The following is a 21,103-nucleotide window of genomic DNA, read 5'->3' on the forward strand; positions in this document are numbered from 1 at the left end:
TATGTATATGTATAGTAAATTCAAAATTTCAAATCCATGCTGTCAAACTTCTAAAAATCGAAAGTTGGAGAACGGTAATGAAGTTAGACACAAGTGCAGCTGGCTATACTGGGTGCCAATCATTCTAACCTCTACGTAATGTTTTGTAAATGTTTAATGTATACTGAATATTTGCCAGTTTCTGCAGTTTAAATCGAATAACACTGAATAAAAATTACAATTATAAATCGTGAGACTGTTGTTTGTAAAACAGTTAAACAGAAGTGATTAAATTGGTGGAAATAAAAATGTGATTCATACGAAACATTTGTATACTATTGCATAGTGTCAAAACAACAATAAGGTTCAGATATTAAAAAAGAAATAGTTGAAGGATGGAGAAGGGATTTGAAATACCTGATTTAAAAATGAGCGCAAATGAGTTGCTTGCTTTCCAAAGGGATTTAAAGCAGGAAAGGGAACTTCTCTTGAAACTGTTGACAAAAATTGATAACCAAGTTCACAGGCTGCAGGTAAATATCTCATCCTCGTAATTATAAAATAATTATTATATTATATTCTGATTTCTTTCATTCGTAATTGAAATATTTAAGGTGGAACAACTTAACTTACTCGCAGTAATGAACAAAACGTTAAAAAATTCAGAAGAAAAGCAACCATCGTACGAATCAGAGAATGAAATGTCACAAGATGCTACAAGTAAATCTTTGAACTTATCTATAGATACGGCTTTCAAATATTTCGAAGAAGAAGATGATGATGACGAAGAAGATCTTTAATAGAATTAAGCTTTACAAATAATATATTTACCTTTACAATATCGACAATAATTTCATCAGCCCTGTTTTTGTTTTCTAGTAAAGATAGATTTCTTTCCACAAAAGAACTATATCCAGACAGAATATGTTGTTAATTTGCTTTAGCAATATATATATATACATATATAGATAAATGTATATTATATTTATATATTATTAATACGTTTGTACCAGCTGTGTCGATTCGTATATTAATAGTTTAATAAAAATACAGAAAGGAACAACACTGAATAAAAAATTAACTATTATTATTTCTTAAATCAAGGAGTTCCATTGTCTATACAGATTTCATGTACTGGCAACCATATCTTTCAACTACTATCGTTTCCGTATACGGAACGAATACGAAACGTTTGTACTTAATTAGTTGAGTGTGACTTGAAATGTGTCTAAAATGTGTTTAAATTTTTACGACGGATTACCATGCGGCGGTGGTCCGAAATTCGGATCGTCTGTGATCGAGGGAGGTTTGAATTGATCCGCAGATACACGTGTGAAAAATATTCCTACACCTTCAATCAGGGACAATAACACAGCACCAATAATTGCGCTTCCAGCCATAGCTGGTAAACCACTCCTCGCTGATAATATACCACCAGTTGCCGCTCCACTGATAATAGAGTTCCAAGGGTCCTCCTTTTTCCTAATTTGAATCAATGTGCAATCTATTGTCGAAAACAGACAGCCCCAAGATGCAAAATTTCCAGCAAAGATAGGGGACCGTTGTTTGATTGCCATGAAACTTCCTTGAAGTCGTTTGGACATTCCACTGGGTGCATTACGGAAGCCTTTAATACTTTGAAAGACGGCACCGCCGATTAAACCCATTGTGAATGCACCACCACAGTCATCTACTATACGCCAAGGGCATGGTTCTCTCGAGTACTCTTCCATACCTTAGCTGATAATCTATAAAAACATAAATCAGACTTGTCAGTTGCAATATTTGCAACATACGGTAAGGATATCAAATAAAATTAGTTAATCATTATCCGCAAAAGACTATAGGAACGTAACCTTTAACACCGAGCACACATTTCAAAATCGTAATTAAATATTCTGACTGTTTAATTTCTTTCTCATACCTATTTTAATCGACAAGTTATACTATATTAAGTTCGTATTTTTGCGCGTTAATGATCAGAATGTAAAATATATGTGACAAAATAACATATAGATGCGAACGAGGTTATGTACCGAATCCTTGTGTAGGATAGGCCACCATGTGCATCAAAATTCGAAGCATTGAAGACTATCTGCCTAGAAAAAAACCATATCCGATGCAAAAACAGAATTTTTTTCTTTACTTACCATGTAATTTATTGTAAATACATACACCGAGGTACGCGATACCCCCTACACGTTACTGTGATCAGCGTGACTACGTTAATGAATTCTCAAACCGAATTCCTCATGATCCCATCAGAATGGAAACGATGCTAGTCAAGCAAATAAGAAGCAATAATTTCTATTCGGAATGAAAGCGATTTTTAAAGACGTTCCATACATTAATTTTCATTAAATACTTTTCTTGATCATGACTCGATATTCGTTCGTACGAACGATGTGGAACGATGTATCGACCCGAAGTCTCGCGTTGCGTGTGATATATTTCAAAACGAAAAAATCTAACATACATTAGAGTATGTCCCCATTCATGGCATTACATAATGAGCGACAACATAGCCGGGCGAATAAAATTGAGCGGGAATTTCTGTATGGAAACGCTTGCATCTGATGAGCATACGATTTTTAGCTTGTCGGTCGTTTCGACTGGCTCGCGTCTACGATAGTTTAAAATAGAATGAGCCGTAGAACGTCCAAAAATACATCAGACTTTCGGTTAGTACTGGATATCCAGTCGGCCCGCGTGAAAGTATCGATCGTGTTCAGAGAAAACATCGACATTCCTCTATCGAATCACTCGGTAATTTGAAATTCAATTCTTCGAACATTTCGCGGTTGCACATGGTGCGGGAAACGCTAAACTGTAACGCGAAGCAATTAGGCTTGCCGGGATCAGTGAATCCTATCAATACATATATGTATATATATACATATACGTATATGTATATATGTATTTGAAGCGTGCATACGAATCGACATTATGGAAAAATGCTGATCGGGTGAAAACTATTCGATCGAATCAATTGAACGCGTCTGTCGTTATAGCTATTCGCGTATCCGACGTGGAAAACATTATTATTGATCACGAATGTAGACGCGATAATAAAAAGAGAAGTTTTACAATTTTCTTTGCGAGACGATGCTTCTAGAAAATCACAGAGTGTAATAAAAAAGAATCGCGTTCACGTCTGGTTGTTGTAAATTAGTCTATATCGATCGATGTACGCGCGAGCAATGTATTTGTGCAGTGAACATTTCCACGAAACGTTTTGCTGCACTTTTGTTTCCGTACCAATACAAAAAGCTGACATTTCTTCCAGATAAAAAATGTCAGACGCGGAAACGATCAAACCAGACGCGAATCAAGGTTCGAACGAGCCTAAATTGAATCAACCGGAGAATGCGGAAAATGCAACCGCCCCCGCAATGATAGAGCAAGTCACCCCTCCGCTTGCCAAAGAACCCGAGGTTTCAGGGGACAAAAAAGATCAAGATGCGCCTGAGAAAGAAGCAAAACCATCCGAAATTAGTAACGATAGTCCATCCACAAACGGAGTGGCGATTAAAACTGAAATTGCGACAGATTCTCGGGAAAAAATTGCGGAGGAGTCTGCAAAGATTGCCGAATGCAATCAGAGCGAAAAACAAGTAATTTTTATTCTCTATTTAAGGGGATCAGTCGTAATAAAATTAGTTGACCTTTTAAAGCGATTGCATTGTGAATTTCGAATGTAGTTGTAGTGCATCTTGCAATCGAAAAGAAGAACACGCGATTAATTAAACACGTTCGTTTCACTTTTATAGTTCAGTATTCTATTTGTAGACAAAAGTAGCTGAGTTCGGAGAACAAGCGGTCACAGGTGCTGGAGACACTTGTATGGTAACGAATTTAAAGAAAGACGACGATCAAGTGCCTACTAAAGAGATCGACAAGCAATTACCGTCGCCAGAAAATAAATTACTAGCGGAAGATGATCTGAAAGTTGTCAATGACGGACTTGCGATATTGAAATTGAAAGAGGAAGTGAAGGTACCAAAAATGATCTATTGGCCTTATTCCGGGCATCGTTTTTATCTTCATAACTATGAATTTATAGAAAGCCTCGGTCGAACGAGACTGCTATCAGAAGAAGCTGGAGAACACCGAGAAGAAGTTAACCGAGCTACAGTCATCCTACGATGCCCTGTTGAAGGGCGAAGGCGATGAAGTTTTGCTTCGACGTATGGTAGACCAATTGAAGGCAAAACTGGTGCAAACGTCTTTGCAATTAGAGGATCGAATTCGAATCGTTTCTAATCAAGAGAAACAGATCAGTGCTTTGAACAGCCAAGTGGTTTCGTTGAAAGAAGTCGAATCGCTTACGAGAAGCTTGTTGGAAATTCGTAATTTGGAAGTGAACCAGCTTCAGGTACATTATCTGAATTAGTTGAAATTAAAATAATTTGTCAATGCGTTCAATACATTTTTGTTTGTATAATGTTACAGGCAGAAGTTAATGACATGGAGACGCGAATTACCGAGGAAAGGGAACGATACAGCAATATGATAACTAAAATGGAGGCCGCGGTGAAGCTCAACGCGGATTTGAAAAAGGAATACGAAACCCAGCTCTGTCTTTTCCGAGATCTTCGGGAAAAATACGAAGAGAAGGTGACGTTGTTATCCGAGGAGAAACGAGCTCTTGAAAATAACGTGCAGCCGGTTTCCCAATAAGTTAGCTTAACCAGAACCCGAATTACTTTATAATTATTGTAATTTGTATAAAATAAAGAAAGTTTGGAAATAAAGCGCGTTCCCACTTTTACCTGGTGGTATTTCGAATGTCAAATTTAACATTGATATAATATAAATATCTTAAATGACAAGTTGACCATAACATTTTAGGGGAACAAACTAGAAAATAAAATAAAAATAATTATACAAGTTGTTAAATCTGGAAAATTCGAGATTAAATATTTTTCATATTTGAATTTATTCGAAGTCATCACGTCTTCAAATTTTAAGAATGTTCTTCCATCGGTTTCCGTGGTGTAGTGGTTATCACATCCGCCTAACACGCGGAAGGTCCCCGGTTCGATCCCGGGCGGAAACATTATTTTTTTTGTTTGAAAAAAATGAACAATGCAGATGAAAATGCGGTATAATAATGTAGAGCAATTTGTTCTTTATCGTTATAGTATCTTATATGAGATTACAATGTATACAAACAAGGAGATGTGTAACGAATGTGGAACGCATGAATGCACGCGGGTGGTGTGTGTATGCGTTGCCAATCTATATACGTCGGGGAATCCAAACGAGGAAAACTGTCTTTCATTTTTTATTATGTTTATCTTCCCGGTGATTCCCACACGACCAATGCACTTTCACATGTAAATGAGCTCTGAACTAACACGTCTGGCATCAACGACCGATAATCATTCTTTATATGTACACATTGTAATCTTATTGATACATATAAAAATTCTACACTCTGTTGCAAAATAATTTCAATTTAATATAGAGATAAAATAAGAATTTAACTTCTATTTCTATTTGAATTTAAATTCGAACATCTAATTTAATTTTGACTTCCGTTTAAATTTAAATTTTTATTTAAATATAGAAAGGTTTTATTTGAGTTTGAACTTTTGTTTGGATTTAAAATTACACTTATGTTAAAAACAATCAAAAGACCAGAAGTATACAGAATACCAAAAGTACGTTATTATTTTTATAATGCATAAAATTCAACAGTACATCACATGGGAATTGATAATGCAACTATCACAATATATATTTCCTTATTAAATTATTTCTGCAATTACAATTCACTGCAAAGTGGTTACAGAAAAACAAAATTTATCAAACATTTGTGTCACGCACACGGTGGTTCCCAAGCAAGTGCCCCGAGGCCTTGAACTCTCGCGCAGATACAGACCGTGTCAAACGTTTAGTATAAATACGCTGCGTTTCAATGCATCACACATCAGTTTCTGCAAATCTGCAGTGCTCACGTATCCTGAGGAACCCAGTGGTAAGACACATTAACATTGCATAAACAAGATATTTACGAATTTAGTTCCTTGTAATACAGTAGCAGGATTAATACTTCTGTAATTTCTTACAAATTAACATTCAATTTATTATTTTTTAAAGGCGCAAATATAACGTACTGCTGAATAAAATAAGCTTGAACCATGAAGACTCTATTACTCCTAACAATTTTTGCTGTCGCTTGCACGGCGATAGTAACTAGCGAGAATTTGGAGGGGCCACCTGGTCCACCTCATCCGGTAAAATTTGAAATAAATAACATAATTACGCAGTGCTTTCCAGTGCAGACTTAAGTACTAAACCTTGTTCGCTTCTTATAGCGTCTACGCCGTGAAGCAAATCCGGAGCCAGAACCCGGTAGACCGAAACCAGGGCCCAGTAAACCTAGACCAATACATATACCCCAACCTCGCCCACCGCATCCGGTAAGAACTTCTAGAAATTTATAATTTATTAATATCTTTAAATAACAGAATATTATAATAAAAACCTACACATTTTCTTTAGCGTCTCCGTCGTGAGGCTGATCCGGAACCTGAACCTGCATATAACAGGCCAGTGTACGTTCCTCCACCTCGCCCACCACATCCGGTAAGAATTTCTAGAAATTTATAATTTATTGATATGTTTAATCAACAGAATATTATAATAAAAACCTACACATTTTCATTAGCGTCTCCGTCGTGAGGCTGATCCGGAACCTGAACCTGAACCTGCATATAACAGGCCAGTGTACGTTCCTCCACCTCGCCCACCACATCCGGTAAGAATTTCTAGAAATTTATAATTTATTAATATATTTAATCAGCAGAATATTATAATAAAAACCTACACATTTTCATTAGCGTCTCCGTCGTGAGGCTGATCCGGAACCTGAAGCTGAACCTGCATATAATAGGCCAGTGTACGTTCCTCCACCGCGCCCTCCCCATCCGGTAATTTACAAAGAAATTAAATAATTATGTGGTTCATACTAGTGCAGACTTAATTATGAACAACTTCTTTTCTTGCAGCGCCTACGCCGTGAAGCTAATCCAGAGCCAGAACCCGGAGTGCCTAGACCTGCACCTATTAAACCTATACCAGTATATATACCCAAACCTCGCCCACCGCATCCTGTAAGAATTTCTAAAAGTTTATAATTTATTAGCATGTTTTATTGACGGAATATTATAATCAAAATCTCTTCATATTTTTAAGCGTCTTCTCCGGAAAGACGATGTATAGCCAATTACTATTCTAATATTTTAAATGTTTTAAAATATTAGTGAATATTTTCTATTAATAATTGTATTAAGTCAATAAGTAACGAATGATAAATTGATTTTTGTATTTTATTTTGTTTAGCGCCTCTGAATCGGAGTCTAAGGGATAAACTCTGGGAGTGATCACATCCTCTCGCGAAGACGTTACAATGAATAATTGTTGAATAATATTGTACTTAATTAATAATATAAGCAAAAACTGCATTAAAAATCCGCATGTATTTCGTTTTACTTGCATTGTATCATAGAATAACTTTAATAAAAGTGTAAATATTTACAAGTATGTACAATTATAATTGATACCTTCCATCTCCGTTCATAACACATATGCGCATTGTTTTATTCCAATAGTACGACTACAGGCGCTTCATCATCGCCTTCTTCGTGTAAATTAGAAAAATCCCACATGAATTTTGACGTCAACCGATTACGAAACCGTGTCGCGTAGGTTTTCAAACGACCATCTATATGCGAATTGATTTCAATGTTTGCAAATAGTTTCCGCAAACTTTGGTAAACAAAATTATTATTAGCTACAATATCGCATAAAACATCCTCAGGTACATGAGTTAATTGGACCTCCAAAGCTTTTAGAAATTCCATGAAGATCTCACGTCGGTTTGGAATTACAGAATCAGCACCGCAAATCAGGCATATGAGCTTTTTCCAATGTTCAAACGCATCCAGACTTTGTCCAACAAGGAAACACACAAATGCCAGTTGCATTTCACCTACAATGTCCATAGATCTGGAAATTAAATTAATATATTTCTATCTTCAGCTTATATGCGGAAATACCAGATTTTTCTAATCTTACTGTGTTAATTGCTTCAAAAATGTGTCCAAAGCATAGCTGGTGTCAAGAGAATGTTTTGTGATTTCACTTGGCGATGCTCCATCTGGATAATTTTTATCAGGCAACTTGGATAACCGAAGTTCTGTGCCTGGTTTAGGCTTTAAATCAGGAAGCAGCTCATTCTCTTTTTCTTCCACAGTAATCCCAGTTCTTTTTGTTCTTTCTGGATTCAATGCTCCTCCTCTTGGTCTCATTGCATCACTACAAGGCTCTAACTCCAGGGCTGATCTTACAAAACTAAAATAAGGTATACAAGTTTTTAATATACTATAGATTTAAGTTAATAAATGGATATTTATTTATTTACAGACCCACATATAGGTGAACAACGTTCAATAAGGGAAGGGTTAATATGATCTGTTAAATCTACCCATTGCTTCCATGTATCATAAGGATAACAGCCTAGATATTTATCCAAATCTCTTAAGTTATCTTTCAATCTTTGTATTGTTTCTTGTGGTACAGCTGAATGAAATGAATTTTATTTTATTAAGGTATTAATTTATCCAAGATATACATACCTTCTGTACTAAGATCTTCTGATTTTAAATCCCACTGTTTGACTAAAAATTCAGATTTCTTAAATGTATGAAGGAATCCAATTTTAGGTGCTAATTCTCCAAACTCATTTACAGCACTTTAATAGAAATAAATGATTAGAAATGATATTGTTATACAGAAAGAGTATTAAATCATGTGTAACTGACAATTACCTGTAATGTACATAGTGAAATCCTGGTGGAATCATTTTAATACCCTTAAAATTGTCTGCTGTGTTCCAAGATTTTAAATCGATACCCATTTCTGTGCCACTTGGTACATTTAATATAACTAATTTAGCACCCTCGACTAAAAGCCTCTGCGCTAATTCTTGGTCCATTTCTATGCTTTCAAATGCCATAATTATATCTTTGTTAAATAATAAATCTACACATAAATTCTTCTGTGTGATCTTACACTCGTTTATAATAGTAGATTAACCTAAGCAGACAGAGGAATATTTTTATATTTGTTGATAAAATTATTTATAAGTATTTCGGCTGGAAATAAAATTGTCTCATATAGTACATTCACTTACTGAATACTTTTACAAATCATTCTGCTGAGAATTATTATGCATTGAAGAATAAAGTAAACATATGTACAGTAATGGGTCCTCCACCTGCTCACCTCCAGGCGGTAGCTTGATTCGTTAGCGAGGGTTAATATTCAAATTTTCTTTGCTCTGATTGGCTAGTAATTCACGAGTAAGACTTAGCTTTCGCAACTACACTGACTGCAACAGATTTCATTGATTTGAAAGTTTAAGCTTTTTTTATAAATAGAATTTCACAACGCGTTCCTCAGATGTCGCGTCAATCGAACAAATGCGCCGCAAGCACGGCAAAGTAAGACTCCATCGTATTTCGTTCTTTTTTTTATTACTCTACTACATTTATTTTATATGTACTATTCCAATATATATTAATATATATATTAGACTAGACTATATTATACTATATCGTATAAGAACTATGTACAATGCAGTTCTACTCTATGTAATATGTTGATTGTTCATGATTGAATTATTCCAAAAAGAACGCCATCTAGGTAAAATTTAGCAAGTTTGCCGAGGAGACAGCGCTCCTTCCTCTCTCTTCGTAGCGCAACCAAGATGGTGAGTGAGTGGTGTTAAAATTTTTCCTCCGTAATCGAAAAATATTAAAAGCATCTTAGTGAAATTGAATGAATTATTATGGCAACGATGCCGTCCACACTGTCATGAACGATTTCTCGAGATTATTATATTTCTTGCAAAGTGTATAACCACACATCGATTATAAATAATCTGAGCCTTGTGGTGTGTTGCGTTGATGTTCAAACATAACCTGCATGACAAAACGAATATTTTGTTATACCTTATGTTTTTTTTTTTTATTAATTAATTGTTACTGATAGTTTGTTTCCTCTTTGTTAAATAGTCTACACACAAAAAGAAGACCAGGAAGCTTCGTGGTCATGTCAGTCATGGTCACGGTCGCATAGGTATGATAATTCATAAAACAATAAAAACTTACTACATTTTAATTATGATAGTAGTTACAGAATTTATACAACCATTTAATTTACTGATTCAAAAATATTTTATTCTAGGTAAACACAGAAAACACCCTGGCGGTCGCGGTAATGCTGGTGGTCTCCACCATCACCGTATCAACTTTGACAAGTACCACCCTGGGTATTTTGGAAAAGTAAGATTCGACTTATCCATAATAATATAGAAATATCTTTTATTGTGATGATGATAATATTTATTTCACCGGCGAACTGAATTACTTTGAATGTATTTCTTGATCTGATTCATAATGCGAATATTCAGTGCATGATACTTTATGAAATTTATAGCTAATATTTAATATATTTTATAGCTTGGTATGCGAAATTACCATTTAAGGCGTAACACAAAGTGGTGTCCAGCTTTAAATTTGGATAAATTATGGACACTGGTGTCAGAACAAACCAGGCTTCAATATAAGGACTCAAAGAATAAAGTACCAGTAATCAATCTTGTAAAAGCGGTAAGTTGAAAAGTATTTATGTATTTGATTAAATTAACATTTGAATATAATATTTTTATTTTCTTTTGATTTTTGCAGGGCTACTACAAACTTCTAGGAAAAGGACGCCTCCCTAAACAACCTGTTATTGTTAAAGCCAAATTCTTCAGTAAATTGGCAGAAGATAAAATCAAGGCTGTTGGAGGAGCTTGTGTTCTCTCTGCATAAATATGCAGGTACTTATTTCAGTGTAGAACCAAATAAAATCTCTTAATTGCACATTATAAAATACACTTATATCATTGGCGGCTGACTGAAAAGTGCTATGCAGTTTTTAATTTCTTCGAGGATATATAAAAAATGTGTTTCTATTTTATGTTTTAGAAACCAACATCTTGGCAGAACACCTTGCCAAGCATTCACCTGTGTTTATATTCTTAATAAAATTTAAACAACAAAAAAAAGAGAATATTCGTAAAAATTTATTTTTCTTTACCATGTATGCTCCACTTTTAAATAAATAGACTTGCATACTTTTACACATTGGTAGGCTATGGGATATAACTAAACAATCCATTATCACTTTTTATAGATAAAGCATAGAAAAATATTACTTTAAAAGTAATACTTTTGCTAGTTCCACAAACATTTAGATATATTTGTTATTCTAGACGTAGAGGTGCAGAAGGTGTTCGCATTCAGGTAGCTATAAGTGCAAGTAGTGGAGGGAGGGACTGGATTAAACATTGAAGGTCTTGGTATTTGTAATCACAATTCAGGTCTTATCAGAAGTATTAGTAGTGATAGCATTTTACCAACTGATGGCTTTTCATTCTTGAATGCAAATTACAAGAAGAACTGTTTGGTATACTTGTTTCAATGTGGCTAAAACTTATGTTCTGCTGGTAAAAATCTTACAATGTACATATTTGATTTACCTTGAAAGATATAGTTTTATAACGTTCTGTTGCGAATGGCAGATACTATAATTCACGGTTAGGTATTTCATCCTTCTGTTCATAGAGAGGCATGAACCTATTCTGTGAAATTCTATTGCCTGCAACCTTCTCTAGATAGGTTGGCTTGATACTTCTTACCTCGTATGGCAGTCAAATAGTTACCCTCATTGTTGTGTAGAGTCAGGCGCATTTTACATTCATAAAACCCTAATTGATTTCTCAGAAAATACGACTCTGTTGTCAGGGTTACTCTCTGATCAGAAAGCTACATCTCCACCAACAGTTTATGCATTTTATTTGATAACTCGTTATCATCATATCATTTGAATTAAAATGTGTATGTATCCCTAAATTGGACAGTTTTATTGTAATTGATTAAATTAAGAATACAGTATGAAGAACTTTATTGAAATGGTTATTAGTATTAATTTTAGTATTACATGTCATACTCAAATATCTTGTAGAACTTAAATATAAACGCGGAAGAACATTTAACTCATGGCACTTTTTTCATTCTGCATCAGTGAATCACAGATTTCGTGTTTAATTATAAAGTTGGCGCGTTATTGCCGTCTTTAACGTCATTAGTATAAAAGTTAATGGTATAGTTATTTGCACAATAATAAGAAAGTACAAAAATAGAACTTGTTGAAAATATAAATATTCTTATCGTTAATGCTATTTACACAATCTTTATAAGCAAAGGAAGGATATTAATACTTAAGTAATAGACCCATTCATTGTGTCTCGAAATACTTGACAGTAACATTACATGTTATTTAAACAGCTCATTGGAAGACTAGAATATTTTAAACTAATAATTGTTCCATAAGTTTCTTCTATAATTTACTGGCTTTCGAAGCTCCAATTTAGTTGGAACGATTATTTTCACTGATCTGTAGAAAACATTAATGGTCATACATGTAAATACACAACATTGAATACTTTTGGAAGCATAGCGAAAAGAGGCAAAAACGCTAATGAAGCATGATATCCATTTCAAGCATACCATGCACCTAAAGGCAAAGCATTTTTAGAAAGTAGATACGTGAACTATTAATTCAATGGTAGATAATTCCCAGTGTATAAACTTAAATTATTACACTTTACACTTTGGTAAATATTACTGGTTTAGAAATGTAATATATGTATAGTTTCCCTATTTGATATCACTAAGCGGTAGCAGTAACAGAAATAGCATTTAGAAAATCTTAATATGATAATTCTCACTGTTTCGTATTATTTTCCGTATCAAATCGCTTATTGAATACTGTGGAGCACGTATACAGATCATTAGGTTTTCCTTGAGAAAGTTCCTTCAGTGCGTCTTCAAGTTCTTTTATTCTACGGTTCCGTTGTCGGCAGAGGTCCTTCATATATGTCTTCTCCTTTTCCAATTTCATTATCTTTGTATAATCCTGCGACAATAATGCAATTAAACATATCATGGACTAAATTATATTTTCTGCCTTTACTTACATCTGTCATCCCATTGTGTACAACAGTTAATAATCGTGCTGGTTTGTCAGGCAATGTTTGACAGCTCTGGTCTCTTCTGTTTATTCTCCATTTTCTACATGTGTCACATTCCCATGCGTTTACGTCGTTCAAAGCCCTTTCAAGTTTACTTACTTCAGAACTGAGTTCGACATTCTATTAACAAAAAATAACTCTGTTTAGAAATAATAATCATATTAATTCTCAAATTTCTATTGTACTTACTTTATTACGATATGATAGAAGAACTTCTTCTAGTTCCTTGCACTTTTGATGATAAGGGAAGTTCTCACTTTGAATTTGAATTTCCAATGTCTCTATTTGCCCATTTTTTGCTACAATTTGCAACTCCAATTCTTGAATTTGTTTTCGTAATATTTGGCATGTCATATCACTCTCATTAATATTTATTTCATCAGTTTGATCTTCAAGTAGCCTTTTCTCGTTAAATATCTTATTTCTACTGTATCTTCTTCTACTTACTTCAAAAGCTGGACTGGCAGATCTGGAGCCATTGTTGTTACTTTTCAATTCCAATTTATTCTCGTATTCGTTTAGCTTTTCTTGTAGCTCTGAAATCTCTTTTCTAAGTGAATTTAGAGTCTTTTCATTATGCAGTTTCATGTCCTCCATCTGTCTCAGATCAATTTGCGGTCTTGATTTGAAAGACTCAAGATTTTCTTGAAGCTTTTTGTTTTCCTCCCTGAGGTTTTGCAACTTTTCTTCCAATTCCTGGATCAGTTTATTTTCTATTCGATGGAGGTACAATTTATCTTTCATCCTTGAGATTTCCTTCTCACGTTCGCTTATAATTGTAGCATGGTTTTTTAATAGTTCATTGAGATCTCTATTTTGAACAGTTAACTCTTGTACGAGCTTTGAACATTCCTTAATTTCTTTGTCTTTTTGATTTAACAACAATTTTTTGTCTTCCAATTCTAAGGCAGTTGTATTCTTTTCTTGCATAATAGCATCGTACTTACTATCATCGAGCGAGAAGGACGACGATTCTTGCTTAGATTTATACGATGAAAACGTTGCCTTGATCTCAGCATTTTCTTGGGACAACATCTCGTACTCACCTTTCAAACTCACTAATTCCTTTAAAATCTTATTTTTTGACTCTTGCAGCTCTGTTATACGATTGCTGGCTCCCTCCAGATTGTTTTGCAACCTTCTATTTAAATCTTTTAGATCTTCCATCTCTGCTTCCGCTTTAATCTTACTAGTGCTGTTCCGAATCTTCTTCTCTAGCTTCGAATTTACGCTTTGTAAGTTCGTAATTTTCTTTTCGAGAGTGTCTATCTCCTCCATCAGAGCTATGTTTTTGTTGTTCAATTCGTGTAGTTGCTTGTTTAATCCAATGTTTTTTATTTCCTCGGAATTTAGTTTATCTTTGATCGTCTCAATCTGCTTGTCTTTTTCCATTTTTATTACCTCTATCTGTTCTTTATATCGCTCTATGCATGCTTTACGTTCCTTTACCTGTTCCTTCAGTATTTCAAAATCGGGTGAAATGATATCAAGCTTGGCCTTGTATTCGGACGCAACGTTGCATTCCTTCTTTAACAGCGCTGAAATCTCTTCGATTTTAGACGTTTTTTGCTGTACCTCACAATTTACGTTTTTGTGGGCTTCTACGAGCTGTTCCACCTCATTGTTTAGCTTATTTATGGTCTGATTGTTCATCTTCATTTCTAATGCGTTCGCCTCAATAATATTCTTCAATTGTTTTTCATTAGCTTCGAGTCCTTCGATATTGCTTTTCAGCTCCTGATTTTTTGTCTTGTAAGATTCTATGGTATACATAAGATCCCCTATTCTCTTGTCATAAGTCTCCTTCTGAGAATTTACTTTATTTAGAAACTCGGTTTCTCTCTTTCTATACTCTTCTTGTATTTCCTTTTCTTTCTTCTGAGCAGTTACAATCGCTTCCTCTCGACGACAATCCAGTTTGCATTGTCTATCGAAATCATTTTGCAAGTTGTTTAAATCAGTTTTCAATATCTCCATCTTTTGTTTAAGCGTTTCTTTCTCCAAATTGTTCTCCTTTAAAAGATGTTCCAATTCGTAGATTCTGTTCTGTTGTAGTGTATGTGTTGTTTCTCGTTTTGTCAAATCAATCTGCAATTTTTCAGTTTCTCTTTCTAATTCTTTAGCCCACAACGTCACGCGTTTCTGCGCATCGGCACTCTGCTTCTTTTCATCTTCTAATTTTTGTTTGTCTTGTTCGAATAAGTCTCTCATAGTTTTAATGACCTCTTCTTCCTTAGCCATGAGAGTCTGTAGAAACATAATGAAAATTTCGTTTGCAGTTTTGTTCAACAAGTCGACCGAATTTAATTTCTGTTTAAACGACTTCAATTCCTTAATCATGGATTCTCTAACTGTATTTAATTCGTCGTGCAATTTCTTATTACCATCAGATAATGTTTTTTCATCAACGAATGTGTATTGATTGTTTTCCTTCATTTCCTGAAATTTCAATTCGATAGTCTGAAGCTTTGCAAGCTCTTGTTTTAGATTATCGTTCTCATAAACATACTTATTTAACGTTTCATTAATTTTCTGCGATTTGATTTCAGATTCTTTTGTGTACTGTTTAAACTTCTCTTCTAAGGATTTGTACTCTGCTTTATACTTAATCGCTAAATTATCTTTGGAATCGGCCAACTGAACTTCGAGAGACTGCAAATTCTGCTTTAATGTTTCTTTCTCAGATTCGCTTTCCTTCAAAAGGCTTTCCAATTGAGAAACCTTCTCTTGCACTTCTTTGTACAGACTTTCCTGTTTCCCTAGATCTGTCTGCAGTTTCTCTACATCTTTTTCTAATTCTTTGGCCCATAAAATAGCTCGTTTCTCTGTCTCCGCACATTGTTTCCTTTCTACTTCTAAGTTTTGATACTTCTTTTGTAGTAATTCTAATTCATCTTTATGTTTCATTTCGATGGTCTCGTTTTTCTGACTCATCATTGAGTCCACCTCGTTCTTCAGAGATGAGATACACTCGTTCAAATCGTCTATGTTTTTGTGCAACCTCTTAATTGTAGTATCTTTATTTTCTAGTTCGACTTCCAACTTTAACTTCTCATTCTTAATCTCCTTCTCTTTTTCGGAATATTGTTCAATCTCCTTGCTCATGCTTAATAATTCAGTTTCAAGAATATGTGCCTTCTCAGTGGCAGTGACCGCCGATATTTCAGTATCAGACACTTTTTGTTGCAGTTCTTCGTTAATACTTCGCAATGTATTTATCTCTTCTAATAGACTTGCTTTTTCTGTTCTGAATTTATTCAACATGGAAGCAAAGTTAACGCTATTCGTCTTCAACTTGTCGATGTCGTCCCTCACTTGGTCGATACTAGTTTGTATCTTTTGAATCCTAGTCTCGTGTTTAACAATATTTTTCTTTGATTTGGAATCTACATTCTTCGAGTCACCTACTCCATCGTGCAACTTCTCAAGTTCATCGCACTTTTCCTGATACAAAACTGATAGCTTGTCGTTGTCGTCCTTCAAAGTTTGCAATTCGTTGTTTAAATGCTGAACTTTTTCCTCGATGAAGCTGACATTTAACCCGTCAGCGAGACTGACATTTAAAGATGAATCGGAGAAGCTCAAGTTAAGGTCCTGATTAGCTTTCAACTTTAACACCTCGGTGTCTATGCATTTCTGATCGAATTTCTTTTGCAGATCTTCCAATTTACGGTTCAAAATTTTGGTCTCAATTTTCAGGGCTCTGCGACTGTCGCTTAAATTTCTTAAGTATGCGCATTGACTGCAGGAAGTCAACTTCAAGTCGCTTAGCTTCTTATTTAAACAAGTTAATTGATCGACTTTATCTTGTAACATTTCAACTTTTTCAAGCAACACTTCACGACTTTCTTCTGATGGTACTTTTTCCGTTGATTGATTTGCTTTATTAGGATTATCGAAGATGCTAGATGGATGTATCGAGGTGTTAGTTTGTTTCTCACAACGTGAATTGTCCAAATCTTCCATAGCTTCAAACAAATTATTCGAAATTTTTACATTTTCCTCCGACAACATTGTAACCTTCATCTTTAACTCCATAACCTCAGCTCTCAGGAAATTGTTCTCCGATTGCAAATGTTCCATATCATTTTCATTAGAATTCACTTGATTTGCTAATGATACTTTGTTCTTTAAGATATTGCACTCCTCTTGCAGCATTTCATTCTCTTGAATCCTGTCCATCAAGTCATTTGAAAGCTCGTTGTTGTCGCACATCAAGCTCGTATTGCTCTGTGTAAGAACCGCGATTTTATCTTTGTAGATACATTCATGGTCGTACAAAAGCGACTTGCTTTCTTTGATTTCTTCGAGTTCCTTATTCTTTTCTGCAACAATGATACTCAGTTTGATATTCTCTGACTTTAAGCTATCAATTTTACTCTCATACTTTGCAAGCAGTTGTTCGTCGTTATAATCATTCAACGTTTCCAAACGAAGAGATTGCAATTGCTCATTTAGCATCGTTAAATTACTCTCCAAATTAGTTTTCTCTTCCATAATTTGTGAAATGCGCGTATGAAGATTATCGATTATTTTTTGATAATTAAGTTTAACTTCGTTCGAGTGTTCTTTCTCGATGTTCAGTTTGGTTGACATATCTACATTTTCGTTTGTCAATAAGACGATAGTCTCCTCCAATTTTTTCATATCTGATTTGAAATCTCGAATATCATTTTTTATTTCATCCAGCTCCTTAATTTCAACTTCCTCCTCGTCTAGCTCAGTTATTACATTTGAGGAGTGTAGATAAACTTCATTCTCTTCCCGAGCAAGCTGCTCCAACACTTGTTCTTTCACGTCCTAAAAATTAGGTAGATAATTACGTACAGATTGCAATATTTTACCAAAACAAATTAAGTCACTCACTTCCATCTTAGAATAAATTTCCTCACGCATTATTTGTTTCTCTAAAGTGGTGAATTCACGGAGTTCAATAAGATCTTTAGTTAGGTCGGAAATATACTTGCGTAGAACTTTCTTTGGCGTACTAGGAGACTCTGGATACCTATTTCAGTTAAAATTACACTACATTACTACCACCATCAAAAGTATTGTTTTCCATAAAGAATAAATACCTTAACACAGTTTGTACGCATGAATCTTGTTTGTCCGGTGTTAGGCGACCGCTATTATCCTTAGATTCTTCAATAGGAAAACAGTCAATAACATCGATATCCTCCTCTTCGATACTATCAACATTTTCTTTAGTTTCAGAACTTAATTCACATTCTATCAAGTCCACTTCAAAATCAGTAAAAGCTGTCTGAAATGCTGCAAGTATAGACAAAATGAATTACCGTTCTATGAATGTATATGTTATAAGAAGATAGTGCAACATGATCCATTTACTCTGATTTGAGACATCGACCAATTGCTTGTTGTCTTTTTTGAATGGTTTTTCGGGCGACATCTCTTTAATCGTTGGTAAGCCAGATTTAATTCTAAATACGGGCAATTGCGATTTGAACGTTCCATTGTTGCACAAACTTTTCCGTCTTCTAGATTTACATTTAAATGGTTCCGAACGGTTTGCGTTAGTTCCAGAAATAATTTGATTCTTTAACAACGTGATACGATCTTCTAGTAAACAACGGTTTTGATACTTCTCTTGTAATTTGGACTTTACATTCTCTAGTTCTGCGGATGGTTTCCCATTTCTTATACTCTAACGAAACGAATTTGCATAGAGAATTTATGGGAATTGTTGTAACGAACATTTCACAGTATCATTAAATAATAACATATAGTACAAACCTGCAGCTCTATTTGAAGTTTAGTAATTTGGTTCGAATAACGTACTAATAATGACGCATCAGATGTAATTTCAATCCTCCTTGGCTTAGTCTTAAGTGTATTAGCTTGACAGGCGAACCTAACAAAAATTTTAAAAATTGTTGAAAATAAAATTGATGCAATTATATCAACATATACTATAATAATAGTATACTAACGATAGAGTAAAATGGGTTTCCTTTGAAGAAGTGGGTATTACTGTGAATATTATAGCTGTCAAAGAATTGCCATTTATTGATGACTGCAGGATCTCTGTCAATTTGCTTTGAGGAAAACTGATATCCTCTTGAACATCTTGTGAAGCATTTAGCTGAACAATTATAGACTCAAAAGCTAGAAGAGATGCATCAACCTGTTGTTCTTGACTAACATCAATCTCATGTGCTCTTTCAAAACCAGCAAGATCCACCAAGTTCAGTTGTGATATTTGCACAACATTTCTTGAATTATCAACAACTTCACGACTTTCGATTGTCTGAAAAAATATATCATGTCATAAAGTACTGTAGTTGATATAAAATATATTTATCAAATAGTCTTACAATTCTAAATATCTTATGACTACTGTTACAGTCATTCCTATCATTTTGCCGTGTCCTTGTATTTCTATTACCCTTTTTCAATATCAATAACATGTTGTCTGAGGTGTTTGAGATTTCCTCTTTGCAATTGACCATTGTGTTTTCATTGGCATCTTTATGCAATTTTACATCACTTCCAGTTACATTTAATAAGTCATTTACTGTTTCATTACTAATTTCTAAATAAGATACCCTAAAAATTACAAACACATTTATAATGTCACAAATACGAAAGTTCTTATGATGAGCATAAGGAGATAAGAACCTTAACAAAAATTCACGTCCGATGGTGTTAGAAATAGTGTTGAATATATATTTTATACACATTGGTATTATTCCAGGTTCCACTTTATTGCCAATCATAGTATAAGTTTTACCAGACCTACACTGACCATAACAAAATACTGTTCCATTAATACCATCTATCGTAGCATTAACAATAGGTTTAACAATACTGTTAAATACATTATAAGTGGTTGCATCAGTATCAAAAACATAATCTAGAAACAAAAAATGAAAAATTTGTTATATGTTAATCAATATATACGAGCACAAATTAGTTCTATGGTAGATCTCATTTTTTCAACGAAGTTGTAAATTACTACGATTGATTACACAACAATTTCTTGCTTATCATCGTGATATTTTTCTATGCGCATAAACAACAGAAAATACGAGTTTCAATTTGAGTATTACGAAAGACGAAACATAATTACATCTGAAAATAATAACGGTTTATAGTTGAACAACGAATATGTACTTAAAATGAATGTTTAACGTGGCTGCTAAATGTGTTAACATTAAAACCTATAAATAGGTTACACTTCGACGTGATGAAAGATATAAGACAATTAAAAGATATCATTTTGATTTGATCAAAAATTTATGGTACACACCAAACTTAAATTCAGTTTTCCCCCGCGTTATTGTTTCTGGATCGGAAGAAACAATGGAGTTCCCGTCTACCGACCATAATTTCGGTGAACCCTCCTCTTTTTCTTCATCGATCGAGGGTTTCAACTTAATTCCCACTTTGATGTTGTGCGACATATTTATAATGGTTACTTTCCGAACGAAGCAGCGTGGCTTTTTCAATAATTGGCTACTTCGTTCTTGATTGATAATCCGAGGCATACGACCCTCATCACATGCCGCTCGACGGATAGCAACTGATAGCAACTGTCATTTGAAATGACGACTATGTTCGTTATTTAAATTCAAATTCTCCGCGACGAGATTGGCTCATATGGGCATGCACTGCGGTAAAGAAGAACGTGACCAGGTTTTAAATATTTACAACATCCCGTAAATATTTATAGCAGCATTGATAATACTTTAGTCGTATTCCAATACGCAATCTAAACATACAACTAAAAATTTGCAATTTACAGAGCTTCTTCACTTAACACGCTTTTACGGTTAAAAAACTTGCAGGTGTGGTCTCAACAAAAAATATTTGTTTACAATCTTCTCATATTCCATCAATATCTAGATCATTAGTTCGTAATAGTAACGATAATCTGTATTGAATTACCAGACTACAGTCGTCTTTCAATACAATAGCTTTATATTCCCCCAATTCAAGAACGTTTTTATG

The 21,103-nt window shown here is 34.3% G+C and overlaps 7 protein-coding genes, 1 non-coding gene and 1 pseudogene across 11 annotated transcripts; 5 read left to right on the forward strand and 4 right to left on the reverse strand.

The window, feature by feature from the left end:
* Nucleotides 1–114: 114 nt before the first annotated feature.
* On the forward strand, nucleotides 115–1,306 carry LOC144477097 (uncharacterized). The gene is made up of 2 exons (XM_078194556.1): nucleotides 115–512; nucleotides 594–1,306. The coding sequence occupies exons 1-2, from the start codon at nucleotides 375–377 to the stop codon at nucleotides 777–779; spliced, it is 324 nt and encodes a 107-aa protein (XP_078050682.1). The 5' UTR covers nucleotides 115–374; the 3' UTR covers nucleotides 780–1,306.
* On the reverse strand, nucleotides 1,050–2,298 carry LOC144477095 (mitochondrial import inner membrane translocase subunit Tim17-B). Of its 3 annotated transcripts, XM_078194555.1 has the most exons (3): nucleotides 2,155–2,173; nucleotides 2,016–2,078; nucleotides 1,050–1,727 (listed from the first exon to the last, which is right to left on the reverse strand). In XM_078194555.1, exon 3 carries the CDS (start codon nucleotides 1,710–1,712, stop codon nucleotides 1,227–1,229), a length of 486 nt encoding a protein of 161 aa, XP_078050681.1. In that variant the 5' UTR covers nucleotides 1,713–1,727; nucleotides 2,016–2,078; nucleotides 2,155–2,173; the 3' UTR covers nucleotides 1,050–1,226. The 3 variants fall into 3 exon arrangements, with proteins under 3 accessions (XP_078050681.1, XP_078050679.1, XP_078050680.1); XM_078194553.1 differs by lacking the exon at nucleotides 2,016–2,078 and having other exon boundaries at nucleotides 2,130–2,298; XM_078194554.1 differs by lacking the exon at nucleotides 2,155–2,173 and having other exon boundaries at nucleotides 1,904–2,059.
* Nucleotides 2,299–2,668: 370 nt separating this feature from the next.
* Nucleotides 2,669–4,731, forward strand: LOC144476898 (uncharacterized). Its single transcript, XM_078194216.1, has 5 exons — nucleotides 2,669–2,745; nucleotides 3,266–3,593; nucleotides 3,769–3,975; nucleotides 4,043–4,354; nucleotides 4,432–4,731. The coding sequence occupies exons 2-5, from the start codon at nucleotides 3,273–3,275 to the stop codon at nucleotides 4,657–4,659; spliced, it is 1,068 nt and encodes a 355-aa protein (XP_078050342.1). The 5' UTR covers nucleotides 2,669–2,745; nucleotides 3,266–3,272; the 3' UTR covers nucleotides 4,660–4,731.
* Nucleotides 4,732–4,965: 234 nt separating this feature from the next.
* On the forward strand, nucleotides 4,966–5,038 carry Trnav-aac (transfer RNA valine (anticodon AAC)). Its single transcript has one exon. It is a non-coding gene; the product is annotated as a tRNA-Val (tRNA).
* A 590-nt stretch (nucleotides 5,039–5,628) lies between these two features.
* Nucleotides 5,629–9,323, reverse strand: LOC144477064 (protein AAR2 homolog). Of its 2 annotated transcripts, none has more exons than XM_078194491.1 (9): nucleotides 9,182–9,323; nucleotides 8,817–9,084; nucleotides 8,625–8,740; nucleotides 8,415–8,568; nucleotides 8,065–8,340; nucleotides 6,815–7,995; nucleotides 6,643–6,755; nucleotides 6,477–6,583; nucleotides 5,629–6,417 (listed from the first exon to the last, which is right to left on the reverse strand). In XM_078194491.1, exons 2-6 carry the CDS (start codon nucleotides 9,002–9,004, stop codon nucleotides 7,587–7,589), a joined length of 1,143 nt encoding a protein of 380 aa, XP_078050617.1. In that variant the 5' UTR covers nucleotides 9,005–9,084; nucleotides 9,182–9,323; the 3' UTR covers nucleotides 5,629–6,417; nucleotides 6,477–6,583; nucleotides 6,643–6,755; nucleotides 6,815–7,586. The 2 variants fall into 2 exon arrangements, with proteins under 2 accessions (XP_078050617.1, XP_078050618.1); XM_078194492.1 differs by having other exon boundaries at nucleotides 8,817–9,143; nucleotides 9,182–9,312.
* Apid1 (apidaecin 1) lies at nucleotides 6,085–7,527 on the forward strand. The gene is made up of 7 exons (XM_078194493.1): nucleotides 6,085–6,221; nucleotides 6,303–6,407; nucleotides 6,490–6,573; nucleotides 6,656–6,745; nucleotides 6,828–6,917; nucleotides 6,996–7,100; nucleotides 7,330–7,527. The coding sequence occupies exons 1-7, from the start codon at nucleotides 6,126–6,128 to the stop codon at nucleotides 7,336–7,338; spliced, it is 579 nt and encodes a 192-aa protein (XP_078050619.1). The 5' UTR covers nucleotides 6,085–6,125; the 3' UTR covers nucleotides 7,339–7,527.
* A 373-nt stretch (nucleotides 9,324–9,696) lies between the features above and the next one.
* On the forward strand, nucleotides 9,697–11,179 carry Rpl27a (ribosomal protein L27A). Its single transcript, XM_078194094.1, has 6 exons — nucleotides 9,697–9,760; nucleotides 10,065–10,128; nucleotides 10,237–10,334; nucleotides 10,512–10,661; nucleotides 10,740–10,876; nucleotides 11,025–11,179. Exons 1-5 carry the CDS (start codon nucleotides 9,758–9,760, stop codon nucleotides 10,866–10,868), a joined length of 444 nt encoding a protein of 147 aa, XP_078050220.1. The 5' UTR covers nucleotides 9,697–9,757; the 3' UTR covers nucleotides 10,869–10,876; nucleotides 11,025–11,179.
* Nucleotides 11,180–11,302: 123 nt separating this feature from the next.
* On the reverse strand, nucleotides 11,303–12,368 carry LOC144477153 (splicing factor 3A subunit 2-like; annotated as a pseudogene).
* Nucleotides 11,987–20,985, reverse strand: LOC144476829 (uncharacterized). The gene is made up of 12 exons (XM_078194093.1): nucleotides 20,403–20,985; nucleotides 19,772–20,006; nucleotides 19,468–19,699; nucleotides 19,084–19,400; nucleotides 18,887–19,004; nucleotides 18,482–18,797; nucleotides 18,208–18,403; nucleotides 17,999–18,137; nucleotides 13,322–17,932; nucleotides 13,079–13,252; nucleotides 12,830–13,017; nucleotides 11,987–12,495 (listed from the first exon to the last, which is right to left on the reverse strand). Exons 1-12 carry the CDS (start codon nucleotides 20,638–20,640, stop codon nucleotides 12,414–12,416), a joined length of 6,846 nt encoding a protein of 2,281 aa, XP_078050219.1. The 5' UTR covers nucleotides 20,641–20,985; the 3' UTR covers nucleotides 11,987–12,413.
* Nucleotides 20,986–21,103: the final 118 nt, after the last annotated feature.

The sequence above is a fragment of the Augochlora pura genome, chromosome 11, assembly GCF_028453695.1.
Source record: "Augochlora pura isolate Apur16 chromosome 11, APUR_v2.2.1, whole genome shotgun sequence".
In the NCBI taxonomy this organism is placed as follows: domain Eukaryota; kingdom Metazoa; phylum Arthropoda; class Insecta; order Hymenoptera; family Halictidae; genus Augochlora; species Augochlora pura.

Excerpts from the sequence above, each read along its gene's own strand:
- Rpl27a (XM_078194094.1), top strand. Across the intron at positions 10,335-10,511 it reads ACCCTGGGTATTTTGGAAAA|CTTGGTATGCGAAATTACCA; the intron begins GTAAGATTCGAC and ends TATATTTTATAG. Across the intron at positions 10,662-10,739 it reads TAATCAATCTTGTAAAAGCG|GGCTACTACAAACTTCTAGG; the intron begins GTAAGTTGAAAA and ends TGATTTTTGCAG.
- LOC144476898 (XM_078194216.1), top strand. The coding sequence starts at position 3,273 with ATGTCAGACGCGGAAACGATCAAACCAGACGCGAATCAAGGTTCGAAC. Across the intron at positions 3,976-4,042 it reads AATTGAAAGAGGAAGTGAAG|AAAGCCTCGGTCGAACGAGA; the intron begins GTACCAAAAATG and ends ATGAATTTATAG. Across the intron at positions 4,355-4,431 it reads TGGAAGTGAACCAGCTTCAG|GCAGAAGTTAATGACATGGA; the intron begins GTACATTATCTG and ends ATAATGTTACAG.
- LOC144477097 (XM_078194556.1), top strand. The coding sequence starts at position 375 with ATGGAGAAGGGATTTGAAATACCTGATTTAAAAATGAGCGCAAATGAG. Across the intron at positions 513-593 it reads ACCAAGTTCACAGGCTGCAG|GTGGAACAACTTAACTTACT; the intron begins GTAAATATCTCA and ends GAAATATTTAAG.
- LOC144477064 (XM_078194491.1), bottom strand. The coding sequence starts at position 9,004 with ATGGCATTTGAAAGCATAGAAATGGACCAAGAATTAGCGCAGAGGCTT. Across the intron at positions 8,569-8,624 it reads AGAAGATCTTAGTACAGAAG|CTGTACCACAAGAAACAATA; the intron begins GTATGTATATCT and ends CATTTCATTCAG. Across the intron at positions 8,341-8,414 it reads CGTTGTTCACCTATATGTGG|TTTTGTAAGATCAGCCCTGG; the intron begins GTCTGTAAATAA and ends ACCTTATTTTAG.
- Apid1 (XM_078194493.1), top strand. The coding sequence starts at position 6,126 with ATGAAGACTCTATTACTCCTAACAATTTTTGCTGTCGCTTGCACGGCG. Across the intron at positions 6,746-6,827 it reads CACCTCGCCCACCACATCCG|CGTCTCCGTCGTGAGGCTGA; the intron begins GTAAGAATTTCT and ends CATTTTCATTAG. Across the intron at positions 6,918-6,995 it reads CACCGCGCCCTCCCCATCCG|CGCCTACGCCGTGAAGCTAA; the intron begins GTAATTTACAAA and ends CTTTTCTTGCAG.
- LOC144476829 (XM_078194093.1), bottom strand. The coding sequence starts at position 20,640 with ATGCCTCGGATTATCAATCAAGAACGAAGTAGCCAATTATTGAAAAAG. Across the intron at positions 19,700-19,771 it reads GGACGTGAATTTTTGTTAAG|GGTATCTTATTTAGAAATTA; the intron begins GTTCTTATCTCC and ends TGTAATTTTTAG. Across the intron at positions 17,933-17,998 it reads AAATTTATTCTAAGATGGAA|GACGTGAAAGAACAAGTGTT; the intron begins GTGAGTGACTTA and ends CCTAATTTTTAG.
- LOC144477095 (XM_078194553.1), bottom strand. The coding sequence starts at position 1,712 with ATGGAAGAGTACTCGAGAGAACCATGCCCTTGGCGTATAGTAGATGAC.